At 37.3% G+C, this 27,981-nt stretch overlaps 1 protein-coding gene across 4 annotated transcripts in view; it reads left to right on the top strand.

The window, feature by feature from the left end:
• Nucleotides 1–6,100, top strand: part of LOC121381104 (pre-mRNA-processing factor 40 homolog B-like) — a 36,215-nt gene extending 30,115 nt beyond the window's left edge. For 3 of the 4 annotated variants that reach the window (XM_041510219.1, XM_041510218.1, XM_041510222.1), the window contains exons 21-24: nucleotides 592–691; nucleotides 2,257–2,333; nucleotides 3,450–3,626; nucleotides 5,403–6,100. In XM_041510219.1, the coding sequence (XP_041366153.1) occupies nucleotides 592–691; nucleotides 2,257–2,333; nucleotides 3,450–3,626; nucleotides 5,403–5,489 (441 nt within the window). In that variant the 3' untranslated portion in view covers nucleotides 5,490–6,100. The remainder of the gene's footprint in view (nucleotides 1–591; nucleotides 692–2,256; nucleotides 2,334–3,449; nucleotides 3,627–5,402) is intronic. The other variant, XM_041510220.1, reaches the window with a different exon arrangement.
• Nucleotides 6,101–27,981: the final 21,881 nt, after the last annotated feature.

Genomic DNA, 27,981 nt, shown 5'->3' with positions numbered 1-27,981 from the left:
TGGTATGTACTGTCCTGTCTGTGGGAAAGCGTATAAAAGATCACAGGCTGTGGTATGTGCTGTCATGTCTGTGGGAAAGTGCGTATAAAAGATCACAGGCTGTGGTATGTGCTGTCCTGTTTGTGGGAAAGTGCATATAAAATATCCCTTGCTGCTAATGGGAAAATGTAGCAGGTTTCTTTTGAAGACTGTCAGAATTACCAAATGTTTGACACCCAGTTACCAATGATTAAAAAATCAATGTGCTCTATTGGTTTCATTAAACAAAACAAACTTTATTTGAAGACTAAATATCAGAATTACCAAATGTCTGACATCGAATTACTGATGATTAATAAATCAATGTGCTCTAGTGGTGTCACTAAACAAAACAAACTTCAACAGAAGACTACGTGTCGGAATTGCCTGTTGTTTGACATTCAATAACCGATGATTAATAAATGATTAATAAACCAATGTCCTTGTTGTATTGTTAAACAAAACAAACTTTAACTTTCTGAATATTAAAGGTTATTAATTCTAAAAAAAAGGAAAGGAAAAATATTATTGGTCTATTTAATATGTGGGTTTTTGTTTTCTTTTTTGTTTCAGAGTCTATCTGAGACGGAATCTGTAAAACACAAATCCAAGAAGAAGAAGAAATCGAGATCGGAGTCGAGATCACCGAGCCCAGGTTCAGCATCAGACAGAGGTGAGGTAGATCTCAGATTGCAGATAGAAAAATAATAAATCATTGAACTCATAATGTGAAAAGATATTAAAGTCGCTTGGATATAAATCATTATTACCCAGCTGAGACCATTTACAAAAAAACTAATTAACTGAAAAAATGTGTGACCATTCCCTTGGTGTGCAATAAATATTTCTGTTTGAATTAAGATGATCAATATCATTTTGCAAAGTAAGATCATATATTAGATTAATGTTTATGGTTTTGTAGTTGATTTATCACTTTAGTTCATCTTTACATTAGGTGGCGACCCTCACCGGGTCGGGGGCGGGACGTAGCCCAGTGGTGAAGCACTCGCTTGATGCACGGTCAATTTGAGATCGATCCCCGTTGGTGGGCCCATTAGGCAATTTCTCGCTCCAGCCAGTGCACCACGACTGGTACATCACACTGGTGCTATCCTGTCTATGGGATAGTGCATATAAAAGATCCCTTGGTGCTAATCGAAGAGAGTAGCCCATGAAGTGGCGACAGCAGGTTTCCTCCCTCAATATCTGTGTCCAACGCCATGTAACCGCAGGGCGGGACATATCCCAGTGGTGAAGTGCTCGCTTGATGCGCGGTCGGTTTGGGATCGATCCTCATCAGTGGGCCCATTGGGCTATTTCTCGCTCCAGCCAGTGCACCAAGACTGGTACATCAAAGGCAGTGGTATGTGCTATCCTGCCTATGGGATGGTGCATATAAAAGATCCCTTGCTGCTAATCAAAAAGAGTAGCCCATGAAGTAGAGACAGCCGGTTTCCTCCCTCAATATCTGTGTGGAACGTAACCATATGTCCAACGCTATATAACAGTAAATAAAATGTGTTGAGTGCGTCATTAAATAAAACATTTCCTTCCTTCTTTGGGTTATGACTTATGTGGTGTGAGATTTAGCTCAGTTGGTAGAGCGCTCATGTGAGCTGCTTAGGATGTCAAATCGAACCCCCTTGTCGACCCATTCTCTGATTGGGGTTTTCCTCATCCCATCCCTGTCTGTCGGGGAAATGCACATAATAGATCCCTTGTCAGAATTACCAAATATTTGACATCCAATGGCATATGATTTTAAAACAAAAATCAATGTGTTTTATTGGTGTTAAGAAACACAACACATTTTTATGTTGGGAGATGAAGGATCTGGACATGTTTCTTGAAAACCAGATTTCAGTACTACCAGAAATATGTTTCCGGTCCTTGTTCCTTAATGAAAAGCTCACTGTAACTTCATTCTAGTTTTCAAGATATATTTGGTCTAATGTTATTTTCCTCCTTATATGTTTACAGTGCGGGACATAGTCCAGTGGTAAAGCACTCGCTTTTTGTGCGGTCGGTCTGTGATTGATCCCTGTCAGTGGGCCTATTGGGCTGTTTCTCGTTCTAGCCAGTGCACCATGACTGGTATATCAAAGGCCGTGGTATGTGCTATCCTGCCTGTGAGATGGTGCATATAAAAGATCCCTTGTTTCTAGTGGAAAAATGTAGTGGGTTTCCTCTCTGAGACTTCATGTCAAATATTACCAAATGTTGTGACATTATTTCCAGAAGATCGCGAGTCGGTGAGATCTTCATCAAGAAGACACAAGAAGAAATCAAAGAAAAAGAAATACATGTCACGATCGGTACGTCTACATTCTCCTTTCTCTTTACACTTATTGAATGTTAGATAACAAACAGATATGATGATTCTATATTACTAATACATATACAGGGTTAGCTCAGGGTGAGCAGAAAAGTTTGCCAAATTATCTACAAAAATTGCACAAGCCCAGTTATTTTAAAAATAAAATATCAATTATTACATGAAAATATTTTGCCAAATTAAAATAAAATTTAAAATTGGCAAATTTGGCGAGTACCAGAGCTATCCCAGAATATGTCAAACTAGGATTATGGTGCAAGATTGGTGAAAGTTTTCAGTTATGAGATTATTGTCAATCTTTTTTTAATGTTACAAATTCTGACAATGATATAAATAAAGTTTTAAGTGACCTTTAAACATTTCTCCGTTTTAAATTTGCGGCGGGATGTAACCCAGTGGTAAAGCGCTCATCTGATGTGCATTCAGTCTTGGACTGATCCCCATCGGTAGACCCATCGGGCTATTTCTCATTCCAACCAGTGCACCATGACTCGTATATGAAAGGCCGTGGTATGTGTTATCCTGTCTGTGTGATGGTGCATAGAAAAGATCCCTTGCTACTAATGGAAAAATGTAGCGGGTACAATTATATGTCAAAATTACTAAATGTTTGAGATCCAATAACTGATGATTAATAAATCAGTGTGCTCTAGTGGTGTCGGTAAACCAAACAAACTTTTAACTGTTTAGAAAATTATCCTTTGTGGAAAGAGCACTTAAAGTTTTTTGACTGAAATAGTTAAATATCTTTGAACAGTAAATATCTACTCTGTTGTCTTCAAAATACAGGATAAGTAAATTTATTATGTTTTCGGAAATACAAATAATTGTAATTGATTAAATTAATGTCTTCCAAAATATTGAATAATTGTAATTTATTAATTTCTTACAACACTAAAATACTGTAATTTATCATGCAATCCATCGACCGATTAAAGCAAAGTCATACACATATGCTAGGTCAGTATACAATGTAACTGAAATAACAGGAAAAAATTGCTTTTCCTCTTAATTTTTATGGATCACAGAATTTCAAAGAATAAAGCCAATATTCAAAGTCATTAACTAGTTATTCTCTGTTTATCATTATTTCTAGCCGTCAAGAAGTGCATCTGAAGATGATCGTGAACGTGAAAGAGACAACAGAGACCGAGATAGAGACCGAGATAGAGACCGAGAGAGAGACAGAGACCGAGACCGAGACCGAGACCGAGACCGAGAGAGAGGATCCCGAAGAAAGAGGATGGAAAGTCCGCCCACCAGAAGAGAAAAGGTGAAGATAAAATGACACTTGAAAATGTTTGCTGCTTTGTTCCAGTTTGGAACACATTATTTAAAAAATGTCAAGCGTTAGAACTTAAACCTACAAAATTCACAGCTGTTTAGACTGAGCTTACCTTATCCATTGCCAAATTAGTTAAGTGCTAAATTGCATTCAAAGTGGCTCACAACATTTTTATCTTTGGCTAATAAAATATTCCTTGAATTAACCACATTTTAATCATTTGCAAGGAAATACTCTTATATCCTCTTCAAAAAAAGTAGGGGAACTCTAATAAGAATTTACAATTGCCAAAATTGTACGGTATATTAGCTGTGGGGAATGGTTATAAGATAATAGTGGATTAATTGGGCAAACATTACAACCGGTAGTTCAGTATTACAGTAGGTTTTATGACCACCAAAGATCTTGAACGACGATTGGAGTCAGAACTTGACTTTAATCTTTTAACATGCTCCTACCTATACCACAGAGGTTTCAAGCATGTCTATCCCGGGGCCCGTCTCTGGAGGCCAGAGGTCGGCTCCGGGACAAAATGGGGTCAGAAGTGACATTTAAAAGTTGACGGGTTTTTTTATCAGTAAATCGCAAATTCAAACAATAAAAATGACTCAAAACAAAACAATAACAACTGTATGATCAAAAAGAATGAATGAAAAAGATTGACAGAAATAATGTTCCACAGTGATTAATGGACTTTCCTAAAAATTGTCAAAATCGAGAATGACATCCTACGCACGTGTACGGGGCAACTGCCGTATGCATGTGCAAACTATGGAATGTGTTTTGGTGTGTCTGTGGTCAAAACGTATGTTCGGTCTAATAGTTGATATTAACATTAATATTTCAGGTTCCCCTACTTTTTTGAAGAGTATATATCTGAAAACTGGCTAAAATAAAATAAAATGCATTACATAGAGAGCCCTGTTAGACACCAGTGCACTGGTATATTTAAGTCCATGATATAAATAGTCGCATGTTTATGGAAAGGATAGACTAATTGGAAGCAGTAGTCTTTATGTTGGCAGCAAGTTTAGACATCTCTAAAGTTGTAACAGTGTGCTGGGGTGTCATTCCTTTTCTTCTAATGACTTGTTTGAAATGTGTGTATAAAAGATCTTTGCTGCTAATGAAAAAAATGTTGTGGTTTTCTCTAAATAAGGGAGGGATGTAGCCAAGTGGTAAAGTGCTCTCCTGATGCACGATCGGTCCGAGACTGATCCCCATTGGTAGATTCAAGATGTTTTAAATGTGAGGTCACAAAATTATTAAAAAGGGCAATTTGACTTTGTCAAATGTAAACGAGCCAAGTTTCCAAGGCGACACATAACATTTTGTTTTAAATGTTTTCATTAGTAACAGTTTGTGATCTGTTGAGAATTGGGGCAGGACGTAACCAGTGGTAAAGTGCTCGCTTGATGCGCAGTTGGTCTGGGATCGATTCCTGTCGGTGGGCCCATTGGGCTATTTCTCGCTCCAGCCAGTGCACCATGACTGGTATATCAAAGGCCGTGGTATGTGCTATCCTGTCTGTGGGATGGTGCATATAAAAGATCCCTTACAGCTAATCGAAAAAAGTAGCCCATGAAGTGGCGACAACGGGCTTCCTCTCTCAATATCTGTGTGGTCCCTTAACCATATGTCTGAAGCCATATAACCTAAAATAAAATGTGTTGAGTGTGTCGTTAAATAAAACATTTCTTTCTTTCTTTCTCATTATATTGATTTGTATAAAGTGTTTTTTCTTTTTTTTCATCTTGTTTTCAGAATGCTAGTTCGGGAAGTGAACTCAGTGAGGGAGAGCTGGAAAAACGGAGACGCCATCTTTTACAACAGTTAGAAAGTGACCTGTGAAACTCCCCACATGTCCCTGACTTGTGTTGAGCCATGTGGATTCACTCATAGTAACATGGCTGGTGAAAACTCGTGTAAATCACTGACTCATGTTCTGTTCTACTGCAGCAGGATTTCTGCCAGATGAAAATTTGTGGTGGGGGGGGGGGGGGGGGGGGGAGTGTGTTGGAAGAGGGTGGACACAGGACACAATGTTTGTTTTTTTAAATCATTATGGCCAATACTGAATTTATTATGGTCAATATTGAAACTGAATTAAGGAAAAAATACTATTCAAAATGCTTTGTGTTGTTTTTTGGTATTACCGGTTTTAAAACACAACGCAGCCAGATCTGTTGCAGAAGTATTAAGTTAAATTGTGACAGATGACGTAGGGAAGTTCCAAAATTCTCGGCATGAGGGTGAGAGACCATTGATTTGATGAGCACCGATTGTAAGATAAAGGTTTTTTTAATATCAATGTTTTTCATTATGGCATACATGACTACCTTCGTATTTGTGATTAGCGAAGTGAGAAGATGGATGTACACATATGGGTTTTTTTCAGACATTTGTTTCACGGTGTAATATGGAGTGTGAAATTCATTTCATTAAATCATTTGAAATTGGAATATTTGTTTTTATTTGTTTGGAGTTTAATAGTTTTAGAATTGATGATATGGTAGGGTCCCATTGGGCTATTTCTCTTTTTAACCAGTGCACCACGACTGGTATACCAAATGCCGTGCTTGTGGTGTCCTGTCTGTGGGATGGTGCATATAAAAGATCCTTTGATACTAATGGAAAAATGTAGCAGGTTTCCTCTCTAAGACTATAGGTCCAAATTAGCAAATGTTTGACATCCAATAGTCCATGATTAATAAATCAATGTGCTCTAGTGGTTTAGTTAAACAAAACAAACTTTAAAGGGACATTCCTGAGTTTGCTACAATTTTAAAAATGAAACCGACAAAGAGACTTTTTAACGATTGTAATTACATATCAAATATATTTTTCTGCATAAAATATTAGTGGCTATATATTAAATGTGTTTTTGATTGTTCTAATATTTGTACTGGGTTAAATTTCATTTTATTTCCTAACATATTATTTTTTTGTACGTACGAAATTATTTAAAGACAAAACCAGTTTGGGCTTCTTACAAATATCAAGACGACCAGAAACACATTGAATATACAGACACTGATATTCTGAACAAGAAAGTATATTTAATATGTAAGTTTAATCGTAGAAATACTTTATTAGTCTGGAACATCTTACAATGCAGCAAACTCAGGAATGTCCCTTTAATATGGTAAGGAACCTTGTATACCCACTGCAAAATAAAATAGTTTAAAGTCACAACCTAGTTTCATCCCGTCAAACTGGACACTAAATTTGGTTACTCTACAAAGATGTACCAGTAACACATCAGGATAAAGTTATAGTAGAGTGGAAAGAGAGTAATTGAAATGTGGAGGGGGGAGGGGGGGGGGGGACTCTTGAAATCAGCTAGAGCTCGTCTCCATATCAAATGGGGGACGGGACATAGCCCAGTGGTAAAAGCACTCGCTTGATGCACGGTCGGACTAGGATCGATCCCCATCGGTGGCCCCATTGGGCTATTTCTCGTTCCAGCCAGTGCTCCACAACTGATGTAACAAAGGCCGTGGGATGGTGCATATAAAAGATCCTTTGCTGCTAATTGAAAAGAGTAGCCCATGAAGTGGTGACAGCGGGTTTCCTCTCTCTACATTGTGTGTTTCTTAACCATATGTCTGAAGCCATATAACCGTAAATAAAATGTGTTATGTGTGTTAATAAAACATTTCCTTACATAACAATTACTTCTCAGAGGTATGTGCATTTTTAGAATGATCAAAAAAGTATTTCACAGTATTACAAACAACAGGATGACCAGAAAAAAATGTATAAGTTTGGAAATCGATAATTTAAACATTAAAATGCAAATAATGTCTTCATTTCAATTATCAAAATCTGCTCTAATAGTGATACACCATATTGTTTAAAAACTAGGGTCTTTTTAACTTTAAATCAAGGATTCAAAGGGAGAAAAAAAAATGACAGCAGATTCAATAATTATAAAATATTTACTGTTCCTCCGTCCTCTGCAATGTTATCAGTTCTGGAATATTCTCTTTCATTTCAAGCTTATTTCCAATTAAGGATCACGCTCGCTGTCCTAGGCACCACACAACTCGGCTATCTGGGCTGTCGAGGAGAGTGAGTTAATGGTTAAATGTGACCCACGCATGGTAACTAGTGCCTCGTTCGAGAACCGATTAAATCGAATTTGTCTCGGCACAATCGGCTATTCTTGTACATGTACAAGGCACATTTGTATCATGTGGCGGGGCCTTTGGTAAGAAAAAAGGCTGGTGTATTGACAGTATTGGCCATACATCTATCCACTGAACTCTGAAATCTAGCTCTGGGTGTGAGTTGGTATTTGGCTGTGAACCCAGTTCCTACCGGGTACGGGACGTAGCTCAGTGGTACAGCTGTTGCCTGATGCGCGATCGATCTAGGATCGATTCCCGTCGGTGGGCCCATTGGGCTATTTTTTCGTTCCAGTCAGTGCTCCACAACTGGTGTAACAAAGGCTGTGGTATGTACTATCCTGTCTGTGGGATGGTGCATATCAAAAATCCCTTGGTGCTAATCGAAAAGAGTAGCTCAAATGGCGACAGCGGGTTTGTTTGTGGTCCTTAACCATATGTCCGATGCCGTATAACCGTAAATAAAATGTGTTCAGTGTGTCGTTAAATAAAACATTTCCTTCCAGTGCCTACCAGCATCATGTCTGATGGCCTTTACCACCAAGGCCCGTTTTTACCACTATGGCTGGGTGGGTTGTTTTTTTTTTTTTGGGGGGGGGGGGGGGGGTTGGAGGGGGGTTGGTTGTTTGTTTTTTGTTTTGTTTTTTTAAACAATCCTTTGTTTAGTGATGAAGATCCATTAGCCAGTGATTAAACAATTTCAAATACAAATACATTTGTATTTGTGTTTGAAACAATTATCATTTTGCCGTTTCATGAAATACTTTGTAGTGTGTATACCACCAAATCAAATCCCAAAGACGAAAATAGTAACGTGGCTAAAACTGCTACACGCAGAATTTCAATAAATGTATAAACCATAATATAATTACTAGAACCCCTCACCCTTAAAGTAAATCTTTTTTAAAAAAGGGTTATGCTGCTAGTTCCAGACCATAACGGGAAATATATTTGACTACCCTTGTTCTGCACACAAATTGCCATGCTACAGTTGTCAAGCATATTTTAGTGGGTACATTAATATAAGATTAAATTACAGCCGTGTGAAACATTTATGACTGGTCTTATTTAATGCGACATTCAAAGTTAGTTGCACTTTCACCTTTGACCCGGTGAGATGCTATTTGGTATACCGCTACCTGACACATGATTATTTGAAGCCACACAATTACATTCTATCTTTGCGAAGAACGTTCCATCAGTCTGTAACACTGTCAGTGTACATACCACTACTTCAAATTTAAGGTCTTCTTCGGGATTTTAGTTTGACATACAATACAAGTAACATAATTCAATGTATAAAGAATGTATATAAGGGACGGTTAATAATTACAATGCTACGTTACATAGAGTTAGTGCCAGTGTGTAAACAAGAAGAAAAAAATGCTAATAATATGCTATATATATATATAGAGAGAGAGAGAGAGAGAGAGAGAGAGAGAGAGAGAGAGAGAGAGAGAGAGAGAGAGAGAGAGAGAGAGAGAGAGAGAGAGAGAGAGAGAGAGAGAGAGAGAGAGAGAGAGTGAGTGAGAGATACAGAGAGAGATACAGAGAGACACAGAGAGAGACACAGACAGATCTGTAGGTAGGTAGGTGGGTATGTAGGTGGATTGACTGATTGATTGATTGATTGATTGAATATTGCATGAGCGGGAGTGCTATACGGAATTTATTAAACGAGTTTGGGAATTATTTTATTCCCCGAGAGCATTTTTGTTCAGTATATGCTGATAAAATTACATCTTCCAAAACCACTTTAAGGAAAAACAGGTGCGCTCGAGAAACTGTTGACAAAAGTGAGCGGCCCCTAATCAGTTTTAATGTATTTGTTTTAGAGTGGGTTGTAATATTCTGGTCGATTGATCCGGAGATTTAAATCTTCATTTACCACAGAAACTCCTGATACAATAATAACTTTTTGACCGATTTATAGGTGACAAAATAACCCTTCGTATCGATCCAGTAGAAATATTAGATTTATTTATTACGCTTCTTTTTTTTTAAATTGAATTTGTTTTTAAAAAGTGTTGATCGTGGTCGTTTGACGAAGTATCCGTTACATTTACTGTCAGTTATCTTGCAATAACGTCCCACAGGGAGATTTTACTTTTAACAGTTAGTCACGCTGGAGGCAAATCCGTGTTCCGGGACTTATTATTGAACTACAGAAGCTGAAGATCTGAAACTGATATTTCAGTATAGGCTACTTGAGGGCATGGTAATGTAATTATACGCTAGAATTATTAAAGCGATGTACGGAGGTTAATTCATAAATGGCTACGTTTACAAATTGAATTTATAGGTAGCATATTGCTCTAGTTACATAGTTACTAAGCGTACGACACAGGGGACATGGGGACAGCTGCCCCCCCCCCCCCCCCCAGTGCTGGAGGACAGAGATATTCCAATCTAATTAAAATTAGCTCCACTATTACATGTACATTAATTAGATTGGAGATATTCCGGTGTAACGTGGTATTTTGACTCCCGTAGAATATTGACCCCTGATCACTTTTCTACCGCAAAAGAGTCCGTTTTCTACAGTACAAAAATGACTCCCTGCTGGAAAAACCCGTAGTACTGCGACTCCATATATGTTGAAACTGACCCCGTAGAATAATATCTCCCTCTTAAAACCATAGAAAACCTCTGGGATTTCAGTTTCTGTTTTAAGTTATTCAGGTCAGTTTACAGTCAATTTCTTTATAGCAGCCATCTGTGGAACCTTAAAGATGGCCTCTATGGTCAAGTTACTATATACATTTCACAATAGATACAAATATAATATATGTAAAGGACACGGCTGATCCAAAATGTATCCATCCCCTATTGTTGCCAATACGGGAGTCCAACATGCGAGTTAGAAAAATTATTTAAACAAGTAGGATTATCTACTTTGATTGCAGGTCTAGAATAAGGGCCATACGTTAAGTACGTACATACAAAATCTTGGATTTGTTGCCACCACTACCACGCCAACCTCCCCCATGTACATTTGATCATTGCGCTTCTTAGCCATGCACGGACATGCATCGTTCATCCATGCTGAAAGGTACTTTGGATACAACTAGGAGCTCGGACTGGTTATAATTTTACACCATCCATCGTTTTTGCCCAATGAATGAATGAATGAATGTTTAACGACACCCCAGCACGAAAAATACATCGGCTATTGGGTGTCAAACTATGGTAATGCAAACAAATAAAGTGATGATCAACATCAATATAAGAATTCAAGATTTAAATAAAAACAGTGTAAAGAACTGTGCAAAAATACAAATATCAAAGATAGATACTGACTTTTACTCAAAATTTCAATTTTGTGCTGTATTGGCCATTCTCAAAGAGAATGTTACACCCCTGCACCACGGCGAGGTTACAGCACGCGCAGGGGCGTTTTTGCCAAATGCCAAGATTTGCTCCAGAACAGTGGGATGGAGGACAGACTTTGATCTTCTGACCTTCCGTCTCGTACTCATGTGGTTTTGTAGATTCAGTTATGTTAAATTTGGAACTACATTCACACCCCTATCAATTGCCGTAGTTTGTAACTGGATTTCCCAATTTATTTAGGTTCTTATATTAGATCAAGATTTCAAGATGTTATCCTAGGCGTTCACCCTAGCTGTCTGGGTTATTTTTAGGTATTTGATGCTGAATAAGCTAGAATACTTAAATGCTTATCTATACCAGGGGCGAATCCAGGATTTTGTAAGGGTAGTGGTCACAAAATTGTAAATAGAGCAAGTTTGAGTTTGAAGAAGATATGACACCCTCTTGAAGACAAAATCCAGTTTGGCTTCTTACAAATATTAAAATGACCAGAAACACATTGAATATATAGACACTGATATTCTAAACAAGAAAATATATTTAATATGTACCGGTAAGTTTAATCGTAGAAATATTTCATTAGTCGGAAACATCTTACAATGCAGCAAACTCAGGAATGTCCCTTTAAACTATCAGTGGCTGTGTATTAAATGTGTTTCTGATCTCCTGGTGTTTGAACTGGGTAAAACTGCATTTTTATTCCCTAATATAGATTTTTGTCAAAACATGCAAAATTATTTGGAGACCGAATACAATTTGGGCTACTTATAAACATCGGGACGATCAGAAACACATTGAATATATGAACATTGATATTCTAAAGAAAAAAAAAACCTATATTTAGAAATGTAATTTTAGCCATTAAAATAGTTCATTAGTCGGAAACATCTTACAGTGGCATCCTTGGGTTTCCTCGAGAGTAGCGAATACAGCACATATCCTCCATCGTTGTGCAGGAGTGGTAACTTTCTCATGGGTTTCCTCGAGAGTAGCGAATACAGCACATATCCTCCATCGTTGTGCAGGAGTGGTAACTTTCTCATGGGTTTCCTCGAGAGTAGCGAATACAGCACATATCCTCCATCGTTGTGCAGGAGTGGTAACTTTCTCATGGGTTTCCTCGAGAGTAGCGAATACAGCACATATCCTCCATCGTTGTGCAGGAGTGGTAACTTTCTCATGGGTTTTCTTGAACGTGGCGAATACAGCACATCGTGGTGCAGGGGTGACAACATTGTTATGGGTTTCTTAGAGAGTGGTGAATACATCACATAATATATTCCTCATCGTGGTGCAGTGGTGGCAACATTCTCATGGGTTTCCCTGAGAGTGGCGAATACAGTACATATTTCTCATCGTGGTGCAGGGATGGCAACATTCTCATGGGTTTCCGAGAGAGTGGCGAATACATCATATATTCCTCATCGTGGTGCATGGGTGGCAACATTCTCACGGGTTTCCTCGAGAGTGACGAATACAGCACATATTCCTCATCGTGGTACAGGGGTGGCAACATTCTCATGGGTTTCCTCGAGAGTGAAGAATACAGCACATATTCCTCATCGTGGTACAGGGGTGTCAACATTCTCATGGGTTTCCTCGAGAGTGACGAATACAGCACATATTCCTCATCGTGGTACAGGGGTGTCAACATTCTCATGGGTTTCCTCGAGAGTGACGAATACAGCGAATATTCCTCATCGTGGTGCAGGGGTGACAACATTCTCATGGGTTTCCTTGACGGTGGCGAATACAGCACATATTCCTCATCGTGGTACAGGGGTGGCAACATTCCCATGTGTTTCCTTGAGAGTGGCGAATACAGTACATATTCCTCATCGTGGTGCAGGGGTGGCAACATTCCCATGTGTTTCCTTGAGAGTGGCGAATACAGCACATATTTCTCATCGTGGTGCAGGGTGGCAACATTCTCATGGGTTTCTTTGAGAGTGGCGAATACAGCACATATTCCTCATCGTGGTGGAGGGGTTAATTGAGGGGTTTTCTGTAATATTAAAGGGACATTCCTGAGTTTGCTGCATTGTAAGATGTTTCCGACTAATAAAATATATCTTTGATTAAACTTACATATTAAATATATTTTCTTGTTTAGAATATCAGTGTCTGTATTTTCAATGTGTTTCTGGTCGTCTTAATATTTGTAACAAGCTCAAACTGGATTTTGTCTTCAAATAATTTCGTACATACGAAAAAATATATTTTGGGAAATAAATTGAAATTTAACCTAGTACAAATAGCAGAACGATCAGAAACACGTTTAATATACAGCCACTAATATTTTATGCAGAAAAATATATTAAAAAAAATTGTAACAAACTCAGGAATGTCCCTTTAATATGTTTCATGGTGTTTTTCACAAATGTCTATACTAATTTTGTCAATAATTTTATAATTTTACATTGATATTGCCCATCATATAACTTACTTTGACACCCAGTAGCTGATGAAAGTGTTGTTTTTTTTTTGTTTGTTTGTTTCTTTATTTGTTTATTTGTTAGTTTGTTTGTTGTTGTGTTGTGTTTTGTGCAGGGATGTCGTTAAACATTGAGTGTTTTTCTGTAATATTAATATGCTTCATGGTGTCTTTCACTAATGTCTACACTATTTTTTATTCATAATTTTAGAATTGTACATTGATATTGCTCATCATATAACTTACTTTGAAACCCAAAAGTTGATGGGTGTAGAGTTTTTATTTGTTTGTTGTGTTTTTTGTGTGTGCATGGGTTTCGTTAAACATTCATCCATCCATTCATTCATTCATTCATTCATTCATTCATTCATTCATTCATTCATTCATTCATTCATTCATTCATTCATCCATCCATCCATCCATCCATCCATCTATTCATTCATTCATGCATTCATTCTTACAATGGCAGCAAACTCGGTACAGTCTTTTTAAAAATACCTTGTTACATAAACAGTATTTTTGTTTTCTTTTAATAACCGAGACCACGCTTATAACCACGGACATTGAACGCTGATCATATTGACCCGTCAACTTTACCTGACTGATTGACTCGCGAGCCCCAGAAGACATGCATTATTAATCATTAATCAGGTATTTTAGAAATGTTTGTCAAGTCGTAATTGCTTAGAGAGTCGACTGGACGCCTACGTACAACTGCGATGAAGTGCCCACGTGCTAAATTAAATCCAACCGTGTGACGCATTTCCCCCCCCAGCTATGTGGCTATATAAACATATTCTGCAATATGATAATCTCCATCATCAACAAATAACAACATAGTTGGGTGTTGTTGTTTTTTTCATTTGTAGAATAGTGCTGGGCGGCGGGGTGGGGTGGGGGTGGGAGAGATACTAAATACTTTATGATTGAGATTTAGCTTCATTCCAAGGTCGTACGAATGTTTTTTGTTTTATTTTGTATTCTCGCGCAATCCAGAATTCGTGCCCAGGATGGACGTGCCTGTACCTTTAGTGAATATGGCTCCGTTAACAGGTTGACTTTCTCAAAATTTAATAGATGATATTTTGTCCATTGAAATGTTGATCGTTAACATTTGTAAAATTCCAGTTTCACTAAAATCCCAGGAACTTGCTCGGTGTTACTTTTCTGTAGCTTGACCGGCCTCGGTGGCGTCGTGGCAGGCCATCGGTCTACAGGCTGGTAGGTACTGGGTTCGGATCCCAGTCGAGACATGGGATTTTTAATCCAGATACCGACTCCAAACCCTGAGTGAGTGCTCCGCAAGGCTCAATGGGTAGGTGTAAACCACTTGCACCGACCAGTGATCCATAACTGGTTCAACAAAGGCCATGGTTAGTGCTATCCTGCCTGTGGGAAGCGCAAATAAAAGATCCCTTGCTGCTAATCGGAAGAGTAGCCCATGTAGTGGCGACAGCGGGTTTCCTCTCAAAATCTGTGTGGTCCTTAACCATATGTCTGACGCCATATAACCGTAAATAAAATGTGTTGAGTGCGTCGTTAAATGAAACATTTTTCTTTCTTTCTTTCTTTCTTTCTTTCTGTCTTTCTTTCTTTCTTTCTTTCTTTCTTTCTTTCTGTAGCTTGTGGCTCGGTTCATGTAAGGGGCGGGACGTAGTCCAGTGGTAAAGCGTTCGCTTGATGCGCGGTCGGTCTAGGGTCGAACCCCGTCGGTGGACCCATTGGGCTATTTCTCGTTCCAGCCAGTGCTCCACAGTTTGTGTAACAAAGGCCTTGGTATGTACTATCCTGTTTGTGGGATGGTGCATATAAAAGATTCATTGCTGCTAATCAGAAAGAGTAGCCCATGAAGTGGCGACAGCGGGTTTCCTTTCTCAATATCTGTGTGGTCCTTAACCATATGTCTGAAGCCATATATCCGTAAATAAAATGTGTTGAGTGCGTCGTTAAATAAAATATTTTCCTTCCGGTTCATGTATATTTTCGACATGACAACGATTATGGACCCAAAATTAATTTTAAAACTGAATATCATTTACTCAAAGAAAATTTCTGTCATTTTATCCCAAGTTTTCTACTTGACCATACCATACTATATATAATTTATTAGTATTAGTATTAGTAGTAGTAGTAGTAGTAGTAGTAGTAGTAGTAGTAGTAGTAGTAGTAGTAGTATACACAGAATCCCTGTTACAGAAAGACCTGTCCCCAACCAGGGTGAAATTAAAGGACAGGCGGTCAACATGACCTTGACTGATTACATATAACAGGTTTTCAATAAATGCTGAAGTGAGCACTTAAAAACAAAATAACTTGACTGCAATTTAAAAATCCAGATTATGCAACGTTAGAAAGCAACTTTTACTGACATTGCAAGATAATTTTGTTTGGATGTTGTTTTGTTTTGGAAAACCTGCCAATATGATCATAACTTTGATATGTAGCCTACTAAACTTTGATGACCCCCCCCCCCCCCCACAACAACTTGAAAGGTAGACCTTAAATGTTAGCATAGCAGCAACATGAAGTTGAAAAAGGAATACAGTAATAATGTAATAATTATTGTGTGTACATTATAATTGAGGAAACAATACAAGAAAAGTATACCGATAATCATTTACACTGAAATAACACTAGTGCAAGTTTATAGATGAAAAATTCTTGAGGACGAGTAATCTGACTAGAACATTATAAAAAGGAAGCTCCTATCGACCTCAATGTTTAAAAAGAAAGCTTTAATACTGACATCCTTGGTGGTGTTTTTGTTTAAATTAAAAAATCAAATCAAAGGGAGGTAACAAAAAAAGAGGCCTGTGAAAAGTTTATATAAATACTTATTAGTAAGAGGCGGATCTAGGGTGCGTGTGTGTGTGTGTGTGGCAGGGGCCCGCCCCCCATCCCATAAATTTTGCGACAGATATATTAATTTTCATTTGTTTTACGATTCCCTCCAAACCTCCCCCAAAGTTCCATTGGCATTCCGCCTCATGTCATTGGGGCCCCTCTAAATTGATTTTCTGGATCCGCCACTGTGAGTCACAGACAGGACGAAATAACACATGCACGCACGCACACACACACACACACACACACACACACACACACACACACACATATTGTCATACAGGATCCAGCTCAATATGTGTACAATTTAAGTGTGAAATGGTGATACGGCACTAAATAAAATATCTGTACCTTGTTACATAGCCCATGTTGTTTCATTTTTTTTTTTTTTTTGGTAAGCTTTTATTATAATACTTCTTTTTGTTTCAATTAAATATCTATCTTACAAAGTATGTTTAAAATGTTTCATTTTAGGAATATTGTTTGTTCTTCATCATTTATACATTAAAAAAAAGTTAGCGATAAAACCCCATCACAAAGCAGATGGCTAATTTGGCAATGGCCAGGGTGAGTCGTGATTCATACAACACCACTAAATGAATAAATAAATAAACGAAATAAAAACAGACGCAGTCGTGAACACCCATTCTATTCGTTTAGCGTTAACATTCCGCAAGATGCAACTTTTCTCATTCGTCGACACGTCAAGTCGTGCAGGATATTAAGAGAAGGAGCCGGTTGGGAAAACTTTATTTGATTTTTTTTTTTACTAGCATGCATAAAAAAACATTTTAAACTATAATCCAAACGCATACTCCCACCAGTAGTTAATCATATTATAGAAAATAGATCACGTGGGCGGTAAAAAAAGAGAGAAGTTTTTTAATCAGAACACAATAAAAGATAATCTTCGCCGATTAGAAAAGGGACATTTTCTAAACAAAAATATAATTTTCAGGAGCGTATGCAGAGGAGAGTTTGACTGTCAACTCACCCTCTCCAAACGAATTATCTTCTTTTGTTTTCAGTGTATTTTTCGGAGAGCATGATCCTATCTCCACTAAAAATGTTGCTTGCCACAGTCTAAAAACGCAACCCCACCACCACCACCAACACCACCACCACCACCCACCCACCCACCCAACGCCTGATTGTGTGTATTTTTGAACAGACATCAGCCTTCTACTGCTACAAAGTACAGTCCTAGATATCTTGTACCTTTATAGACTAATGTCAGAGCTTTGCAAGTGATCACACTTAGCCGAGGTATAATTTCTGTCTTGGGGCGAGACGTAGCCCAGTGGTAAGGCACTCGCTCGATGCGCGGTCGGTGTGGGATCGATTTTCGTCGGTGGGCCCATTGGACTATTTCTCATTACAGCCAATGCATCACGACTGGTCTATCAAAGGCCGTTGGTGTGTGCTATCCTGTCTATGGGATGGTACATATAAAAGATCCTTGCTACTAATGATTTTTTTTCTTCAAAAAATTACCATATGTTTGACATCCAATAACTGATGATTAATAAATCAATGTGGTCTAGTGGTGTCGTTAAACAAAACAAACTGTAAACTTTTAAAATGTTATCTCTGTCTTTTTCCCTATTTCGTTTACTTCCAATTTTCTGTGTTAACATGATATACCAGGGCCGTACACTCTGGGGGCAGGGGGAGGGCGGGTGGAGGGGGGCAGTTGCCCCCTGATAATCTCCAGAAAATAGCATACACATCTCAGGATTTAATTTGTATAGTGTTTTATTTGTTTATAAAAAGTAGTGCCCCCCCCCCCCCCCCCCCCGGATTTTGATCAAAGTACGGCCCTGTATATCATATAATGTTTTATGGTTTCATACATCCATGTATATTTGTACTGTAGTAATATGCTACGATTACCGTATATATCTATATTATTCATATTGTGTAGAATCGTTTGCCATAACATACCTGTACGGTAGTGATATCAGGGCCCCCATCTTTGAAACTATCATATTTGTTTATGTGATAATGAACCTGTTTAAAAAAAGAAGAAGATGAAAAAAAAAAATGAAAAAAAAAAGAGTATAATAAATGCATGTCACCACGACTATATTTTATTCCAGTGAGCTCTGTCCAGTGCATGTTTTGATTTACTAAACTAGTTTGGGAGTGGCAGTCCTCTTTGAGCGATGCTGCAAGGACGTATTGTCCAGTAAAGGATTTCCACCGGAGTGGCTGTCTTCCTATAGACGAGACACTAGATAGAGATTTATGGAATCGACCACTATTTTGGCAAAAACAAAAAATGCCCATTCGACTCTGCATCGTACAGCGATACAATTTTAATCATGGATTACGGTTTTGTCGTTCAGGGAGTCGGGACGTAGCCCAATAGTAAAGCGGTCGCCTGGTATACGACTGGTATATCAAAGGCCGTGGTATGTACTATCCTGTCTGAGTGATGGTGCATATCAAAGATCCGTTGCTAATGGAAAACATGTAACGGGTTTCCTCTCTAAGACTATATATCAAAATTACCAATGCTCTAACATCCGATAGCCGATGATTAATAAATCAATGTACTCTAGTGGTGTCGTTAAATAAAACAACCTTTATTCTTTTCTTTTTTTTCTTTTTTTTTTGTAGTTTAGATTCAGATTTAACTGTATGATCCATAATCATATGTCTGTCGCCATAAAAACTAGGCGTAGCTTCGGTGCGCGATTCGGTTAATAAAACATTTTTTTTCTTTCTTTCTTTTTTTATATACATTTCAGTGGTTCCGTGTCCTATATGAAATTGGACCTTTGTTTCCCATGAGTTTTCCTTAAACGATTTGTCGATGAAAATACTGTTATCACTTCTTACGCTAGCCACACCAAGAAGTAACCTCCAATATACATAAATTGATTTAGTTCAATGTGTCCAAAATGCATTTCAAGCGGGTTTTAGTAATTGTTTTTTTCTTTAAATAAAATATTGTCATCAAGTCGGCTACCACCTGCAATACACTATAACCGACGAATACATCTCCATTAACACACGTTAACGCCAACCATTTCGGATGATACTGTCCAGTCTTCACTTGAACAGAATTAAATTATTAGTGCTACGCTAGATAATAACAAGGAGTATAATTTAGTGAATTGGAATACGAAATTTAATTACACACGAATTTTTGGCGTTTCGGGCTCGCAGACCGGAAGATCGATGAAAGGTTTCACACGAAAACAGAGCAATATGTAACACCTGATAAATATGGCTTCTGAGATGCTGTGGTAGAAGTCAATTAAGGGCGGACCCTTGAAATGTTTTAGGGAGGGGACTAAGGGCAAAAAGACACGTGGACCAACTCCTAATTTAAAAAAAGAAAATTGTTTGTTTAACGACACCACTAAAGCACATTGATTAATTATTTTTTGGCTATTGGATGTCAAACATTTGGTAATTATGACTCGTAGTCATCAGAGGAAACCCGCTACAGGGATCTTTTATATGCCCTTCCCCACAGTTAGGAAAGCACATACCACGGTCTTTGACCAGTTGTGGTGCACTGGTTGGAACGAGAGAAAAAAACAATCAGCTGAATGAATCCACCGAGGTGGTTCGATCCTGCGACGCAATCACCTCAGGCGAGCAGCTATATCTCGCCCCAACCACTGCAAAAGGGCACTTTAATAAAAGTTTGGCATTCCTGAAAAAATTAATGTACCGGTAAACAAATTGTTTAAAAAAGGGGTGCACTTGATTTTTTTTTTTTTTTTTTAGAGGGGATAGATCCCCTTGTCCCGTCCATTGGGTCCGCCCATGGAAGTGATGAACATAACAATGTGGTGTATGCTGATATAAAACAGGCTGCCGCACTCACAGGCATTATCTCGGTTTAAGCGTGTTATTTGCATGATTAACTTTGATATTCTTAATACTGTATGCGAGAAATCCAAATGGCTCCGTGGGAACGAACCGGTGATTGGTAAAATAGTAGCCTTGCGAGGCCGCCCAAACAGAAACTTGTCATTGGTTAGATTCATATTTACATAAATACGTTTAGTTGTCAACGAGAACCCGGTTCGTTTTAAATGGGCAGGTCAATATAAAAAATAAAAAAATACAATTTAAGTTTGTTTTGTTTAAAAACACCACCAAAGCAGATTGATCCACCAATCATTAGCTATTGGATGCCAAACATTTGGTAATTTTTACATATAGTCTTAGAACGATAACCCGCTACATTTTATTTTTTCATTAGTAGCAATGGATCATTTATATGCACCATCCTACAGACAGGATAGCACATACAACGGCCGTTGATATACCAGTCGTGGTGTACTGGCTGGAACAAGAAATACCCCAATGGGCCCACCGACGGGGATCGATCCCAGACCGACAGCGCATCAAGCGAACGCTTTACCACTTGGCAGGTTAATAAGTAATAAATGGAGCACCCAGTCTCCCCGGTGGTGCCCGAAACGGAGAAAAAAAACAGAAAAAAAAGCTTATGCTCATAAACTACAGTAGGCCTACATGAAGTTCGGGATATAATAAATAAAATTACCTTTAACATTATTCGGTAGAAATTTAATAAAAGAATAATTCGCATAAATATAAAAAAAGGTGATTTTAAAATATTATCTCAGGACTCCTGGAATAATTTTACTCGTTAGTAAATCCGTTCGCACGATATATAAACTCTCATGAGTACATTTACCTATTTGAGTAAATATACTTACATGCGTAAACTGGTGCATGCGTTTGGAGTATACGTTTCAGAACGTTTACTGCTTGCAATAATGTCCTAAACTGGTTTTGAAAATTTCTATATTTTCCTGGAATGTTCACTTAGGATCACCAAAAAAGTAAACAATTATGGATGAGATGTAAGTATTTCTGTACATGGGTATTGTGATGCACCCTGAAAAATAGACACTGAATTAGGAAATGTTCTGCTTCTTCAATAGGATGTCCAGAAGCACATTAGACATAATTTTCGTGAACACCTGATATCATCACTGATGTAACAGTGATTCATGAGTGCATGTCATCACAGCTTTACGTATTCTAACGCACTCTGTCCGGTGATAGTTTTGATTTAGTAAACTAGTCAGAGTGGAAGTCCTCTTTGTGGCGATGCAAGATGGGTGGAATCTCCAGTAAAGGATCTGGGGCCTAACTTACAAAGCTCTCTTAGGCTCTGCTAGACAACAAAGCATCCTCTTTGTAAGTCTTTTAGCATTGCACTGCGAGATCGCAAAGTTGTGAGAGTTTAGTGAATTAGGCCCCTGTTCGGGAGTGGCTGCCATTCTATAGACGAGGCACTAGATAGAGATTCATGGAATCATCCAATAGTTTGCTAAATGCTTATTTGACTTTGCATTGTGCATAGATACGGCCCTGGGTAATGAAAAGACATATTCAACTGCCAAGTCTGCTTTAGATTTGTCTTATGCCAAGGTTGGTGTGCCGTATACAGATTTTAAGCGCAGTATTATCCAATTTATCGTTTCCACTTGACAAGATGATTGGAATGGTACAGTTGCGAATTAGGTTCATTCTGTCTAGCTAGTCCTTGGAGAGTGGCAGTCCTCCTATAGGCAGTGCATCAAGAATGAAATAGGCTTGTGTCGTGCTCGCATCGATCATACATACTTGACTCATTCATCTATTTTGAAGAAGGATCCTCCACCTCAGTGTAAGCACTGTCAGTGTACTCTGACGGTTCGCCACATTTTGGTGGAGTGTGATCATCCAAATGAAACGAGAAAAGATATATTTGGAAGAAGAAATGTGATGGCATCATTTTGATTCAATCCTGAACTTTTGTTGCAGTTTCTTCGTGATACTGAATTTTATTCTAAATTTTAATTTTATCTATCTGTGATATTTGTTTGTCTGGAGCTTTTTCACAGTTCTTTACACTGTGTTTTAATTTAACTGTTGAATTTTTATCTTGATGTTGTTCATCACTTAATGTTTGCATTTACTATAGTTTGACATCAATAGCCGATGTAATTTTCGTGCTGGGGTGTCGTTAAACATTTATTCATTCATTCAGATACGGCACTATCAGTATCCCTGTCCCGAGTCAGACCCCTGATCCTATCGGAGGCTGGACTCGGGATAGGCGTGTTCGAAACCCTAGTGGTATATGGACACGTTAAACCAGTTACTAACCTAAGCACTATCATTATCACCGTTTTAACAATGATGTAAAAACCGGGTGTTTTTTTTATAAAGAAGATGACGTTAGTTCCTCTAATAGCACCGCTTTTTGCAATTGTTCTAAGAGCATCTAATTGGACACTTTGAAAAGTTTCTGCCACTTGGAAAGAACAGTTATCCACGATTATATCACCATAATCAAATACTGTGTAGAATCCAAGATTTATATATTGTTTCTAATGACTTTCTGGAAATGATCTGAAGCAATTAATAGTTTCACTTGCTTTATCAATAAGACTGTTTAAATGATAACGCAATTCACCTGATTGTTGAAATGTCAGACCCAATTGTTTGTGAAATTAAACGTTCGATATTCGTACGTCGTAATTAGGGTCGGCTTGTTTGTAACAGAACAGAACAGAACAGAACTTTATTACACTCGTGGCCATCGTTCGATGGCATCAGAGGAATACATAAATAACATAGCATAAACAACATCAAGATGACAATATCTGAATAAAAACGAATAACAATAAAAAAAATAACAATAAATTTACCCAATTTCTTAAGGGTGCCAATATTTTTACAACTGAACAGCTTTTTAAATTTATATATATTTGGTCTATTTATGTAGTACTTTTTAATATATTTAGCCCTTTCCGCTGTAAATTTTGCACAGATAAATAAATAATGAAACTCATCCCCAACATCATTTGTAGTACAATATATACATTTTCTATTTTTATATAATATGTTCCTCCACCTTCCTTGTTCAGTTGGTAAAAAGTGATTGGCAATACGGAATCTAAGGAAGGTGGTGTACATAGTTTTATCCAGAATGTTAAAATAAGATTCAAACTCAAGTTTATCTTTAAATATTCTATAGGTCAAACCCTTAGATGAGTTTGAGATTTCACTTTGCCAGTGTTGTTGAAATTGGTCTGAAAGTCTTTGTTTGACTAACTTTTTTAAACTTAAGACTGATCTAAAGGTCTGTGTATCCCAAATATTATTAAGAACAAGATTATAAAGAATATCTCTAATATATGTTATCCATTTATGGTTCATACCACATTGTATAATATCATGATATAATAGATGATAGATCTGTAGAGAGAGTTTGGTAGGTTTTCCCGTTAAAAGACGAGCCCAATAAGAAACCATACGTACAGATATTGTTAACGACAGTGGTTTCCTACCAAACTCTCCATACAACATATATACAGGTGTGCTCTTTCTTAAAGGTACTAGATAACGTAAAAACTGTATATGTACATTTTCTATTATCCGAGTATTCTCAAAACCCCAGATTTCACACCCATACAGTAATATTGGAACAACAATAGCGTCAAATAATTTTAGTCGATATTCAATTGACAAACAGCATTCATTCGATTTTTTCAAGATATAAAACATGGCTTTTCGTGCCTGTTGTACTAAATTATTTTTACATTGATTAAATTTGTTAGTTTTTTCGAACCATATTTCCAAAACTTGTATTCATTTACATTTTCTAAGGCAAAATTATCTAAATAATATACTTTAGTATAGTCCTTCTTTGTGCCTCCGAATATAATAATCTTGGTTTTTGAGATGTTTATAGATAATTTCCACGTTTTGCAATAAGAGTCATAGGCATTTAATATATGTTGTTGCAGTTCCTCTTCTTTTCTTGCAAGTAGGGCTGTATCGTCTGCATATAACACAGTAAGAATATTTATGCCCAAGTCCAGATATATGTCGAAGTCAAAAGCATTAATAGTAACACCTTTACACTGTTGCGACTTTAAGAACTCTTCCAAGTCATTTATAAACAATGAGAATAAAAGAGGTGATACATATATCACATGCAAAGTAGTTCGACAATTTACTCTCCTTTCTGATACATGATTTGATTCCACTGTACATACTATGAATGACTCTAAAAAATTTCCCATCAGTATTATACTTAACAGTTTAGACCAAAGCCCTACCCTCCATATAGTGTCGAAAGCCTTTTTGAGATCGATAAAAGCACAAAATAATTTTTCCTTCGTCCTTTTTAGCAGTTCAATTATTGAATGAAGTAAAAACACATGATCATTTGTTGAGTAACCTTGTCTAAAACCAGCATGAGCTTCCGATAGCGTATCGCTATTTTCAAGATAATCAGTCATTCTATTATTGAGCACATTAGTGAACAGCTTACTAAAACATGATAATAGAGTTATAGGTCTATAGTTATCAACACATCCCACATCTCCGTTGTTTTTATATATAGTTATTATAATACCAATCAGCCATTCTTCTGGAAAATGTCCACTCTCTAAAATTAAATTAAACAGTAACAGAGTATTAACGATTCATCTCAACTGACAGCAAAGCGTGGAGCACGACCCTGTCAAGTAGTCCCACACCGAAATAGAAATACTGCGGCTTCACCATTCATCTCATCATCATCAGTGTTCGTAATGTCAAAAAACTAAACATGTCTTTGTCTCTGTGTTAAATGTTTGTTTGTGTTTAAATTTTCAAACAAAAAAGAAAAAAGAAATATTTACGACTGAATGTCATTGTCTTAGGGCTTTTCTTCGGACTAAATTTAACCAACTATATTTTGACGCAAGTATTGATTCGCTCAAGATTTAAATTTAAAATATTTGCACTAGCTTCATGAATTTCGATTGATATATTATATATTTTGAAATGCATGTTTATTTTTGCCACAAAATATACATTGTGTAGGCATACATACATATTTATAAATAAAATAATATAATGTGTTCATTGCGGGGAATGGTAAGTAGCAACGGGTTACAATCGATAAAAGTCAATAGTAAATGGGTAATATATCAATAGCAATAATATACAACATAATAACATATGTCATGTATCAATATTGTCTGTTCTATGTGTGGTAGCAGTGGTCAAATACTTACACAATTTAATTAGCTGTTTTGAATTGTCGCTGGACAACCGCTGCGTTAAGTTATTTGTTGATGGTTTATAAAGAGAGGTGACATCTACAAAAAGTCGTATGCTTGATTTAATACTACTAACAATATCATTAAGGTAGATAAAAAAAACAAGACAGGTCCAAGCACAAAACCCTGAGGTACACCAGCAGGGACTAGTTATGCACATTAAGAATAACTATTTATTACCCATATGGTTACCTATATATTGGTACATATCAAAGTGATACATCCCACTAGAATGCCAAGTGGGACGTAACACTCCTTGACGTCATCCATTGGCGCACTACATCTTTACAGGAACGTCAACCAAACGAATTGAGTGATATAAATTAAGATCGATTATGGGTAATAAATAGGATATTAAACTCGCTACCATTTCGTATCACGTTTATATCCCTCGTGAAATAATTTTCATTGTAACTCGCTAAAGCTCGTGCTAACTGAAAATTATTTCACTCGGGACATAAACATGTTACGAAATGGAAGCTCGTTTAATATCCTATAAATATTGTTACACACTGTTTAAGACCATAGATATAGCTTTCGAACCATTTTAGAACTTTGCCGTTTATCTCAACAGATTTCAATTCATGAAGTAGACCCTTATGCCAAACTCTGTCACATTCTATGCTTATATCGCAAAACATGGGCGGATCCAGGAAATATTTTTAGGGGGGGACCAAAAAAGAAGGGCACATTGACTCGTCAAAAGGGCACCTTACTACAAGTTTTGATATTTACAATTAATATGAATTCCTACAGTTCTACGTCATAATATACTAGCAATAATGAAGTAAATTGGCGTCACTGGCGTTAGAACCTCAATGGGGCCCCATTGAGACTCAATAACACAGACACATATCTGCAAGCTTGCGCATGTACACGAAAATCTTGATTTCATTTATCTACAATATAATTATTGTTTACTTAAAAAAAAAAAAATTCTACAAACAAAAAGGGCACTTGGACATTTTGAGGGCACTTGAACAATTTTTTGGGGGGGACGCGTCCCCCTGGTCCCCCCCCCCCCTTGGATCCGCCCATGCAAAATACAGCTCTGACCTCCTTCCCTCCATCCATTTCTTGAGAAATAAAGTGGTAAAAAATAAAGAAATGGGTTATCTGTCGAATCTCCAGGATCGAAACCAAACTGGAACTGTGTTTTGATCTTCTTTGCTCTGACAAAACATATTTTAAAATATGTCTGAAAATACATTTTTCAAAACGTTTTGATATGTTACTCGTAATCTGAACCATGTTGAGTTTGATGTTGTAAATACACTACAAAAGGGTCGACAGGAGGTAGCCTTCTTCAACCCACCTACACACACACACATATACACACATCATAAGCGTACGAGACAAGGGATAGGAGTAAAACATCAACTTCGGGCAAAAATTATGTAGATATTCGGGTGAAATGTGCTAACCTGAGACCTTTTTACCATGTGTTTCCACCATTCTACCCTCAAAATTAGTTGTAATCCATGTGAAAATGCGTAGTGATTCTTTTGCAACCATATATAGCTGTTTGATAGTAGGGCCTATGCTACTATGAATAAATGATGTTATGCAGATTTGGGCATTTCCGTTTAATTCGGGTAAAAGAGCCTGCTCCCACCTGTGGCCTATAAAAATGGAAGCCTTTACATCTATGCCATACCCAAATCCTACACGTACGAACAAGGGAACTGAGCATTAAACAATTGTTTTAGGACGGATCCGTGAACGGGGAGATTACAAGGAGTGTGTTAAGTGCTTCCTAATTTGTAATTGGAATATTACAAAAATCAACAACTATTTGTTCAAAGATTTTTTTTTTTTTTTTTTTTTCACGATTCAATTCAGTTAAATTCAGTCTATTTACGTCTACCTTACAGCACATAAAAATGTTAATCAAAATGGCGAACTATAAACAAACTATAAAACCAATTAGCAGTACAAGATGACATAACGATAAATATAAATTATTAAACAATAACGTCATTAATAAGTAAATAGGTTTCTTTATGAAGTGTGGTACCTTTGAACAAACACGACGGAATTAATTGATAGCTGAAGCGTAAACTATACTGGTTAAGCCATCGGACATAAGGTTAGTAGGTATTGGGTTCGCAGACCGGTACCGGCTCCCACCCAGAGTGAGTTTCAACAACTCATTGGGTAGGTGTAAGACCACTACACACCCTCTTTTCTTTCACTAACCACTAACAACTAACCCACGGTCCTGGATAGACAGTCAGGATAGCTGGGGGGGGGGGGGGGGGGGGTGGTTCCCAGGACAGCGTGCTTGAGCCCTAATTGGATTATAAACACGGAAATAAGTTACAATTACCGAATGAATACTGAACAACAAAAGAAACGCAACAATAAATTTAGTTATACATGTATATATATATATATATATATATATATATATATATATATATATATATATATATATATATGTATGTATGTATGTATGTATGTATGTATGTATGTATGTATGTATGTATATATATATATATATA

This window comes from Gigantopelta aegis, chromosome 9 (genome assembly GCF_016097555.1).
Source record: "Gigantopelta aegis isolate Gae_Host chromosome 9, Gae_host_genome, whole genome shotgun sequence".
In the NCBI taxonomy this organism is placed as follows: domain Eukaryota; kingdom Metazoa; phylum Mollusca; class Gastropoda; order Neomphalida; family Peltospiridae; genus Gigantopelta; species Gigantopelta aegis.
This window is presented reverse-complemented; position numbering and strand designations above follow the sequence as displayed.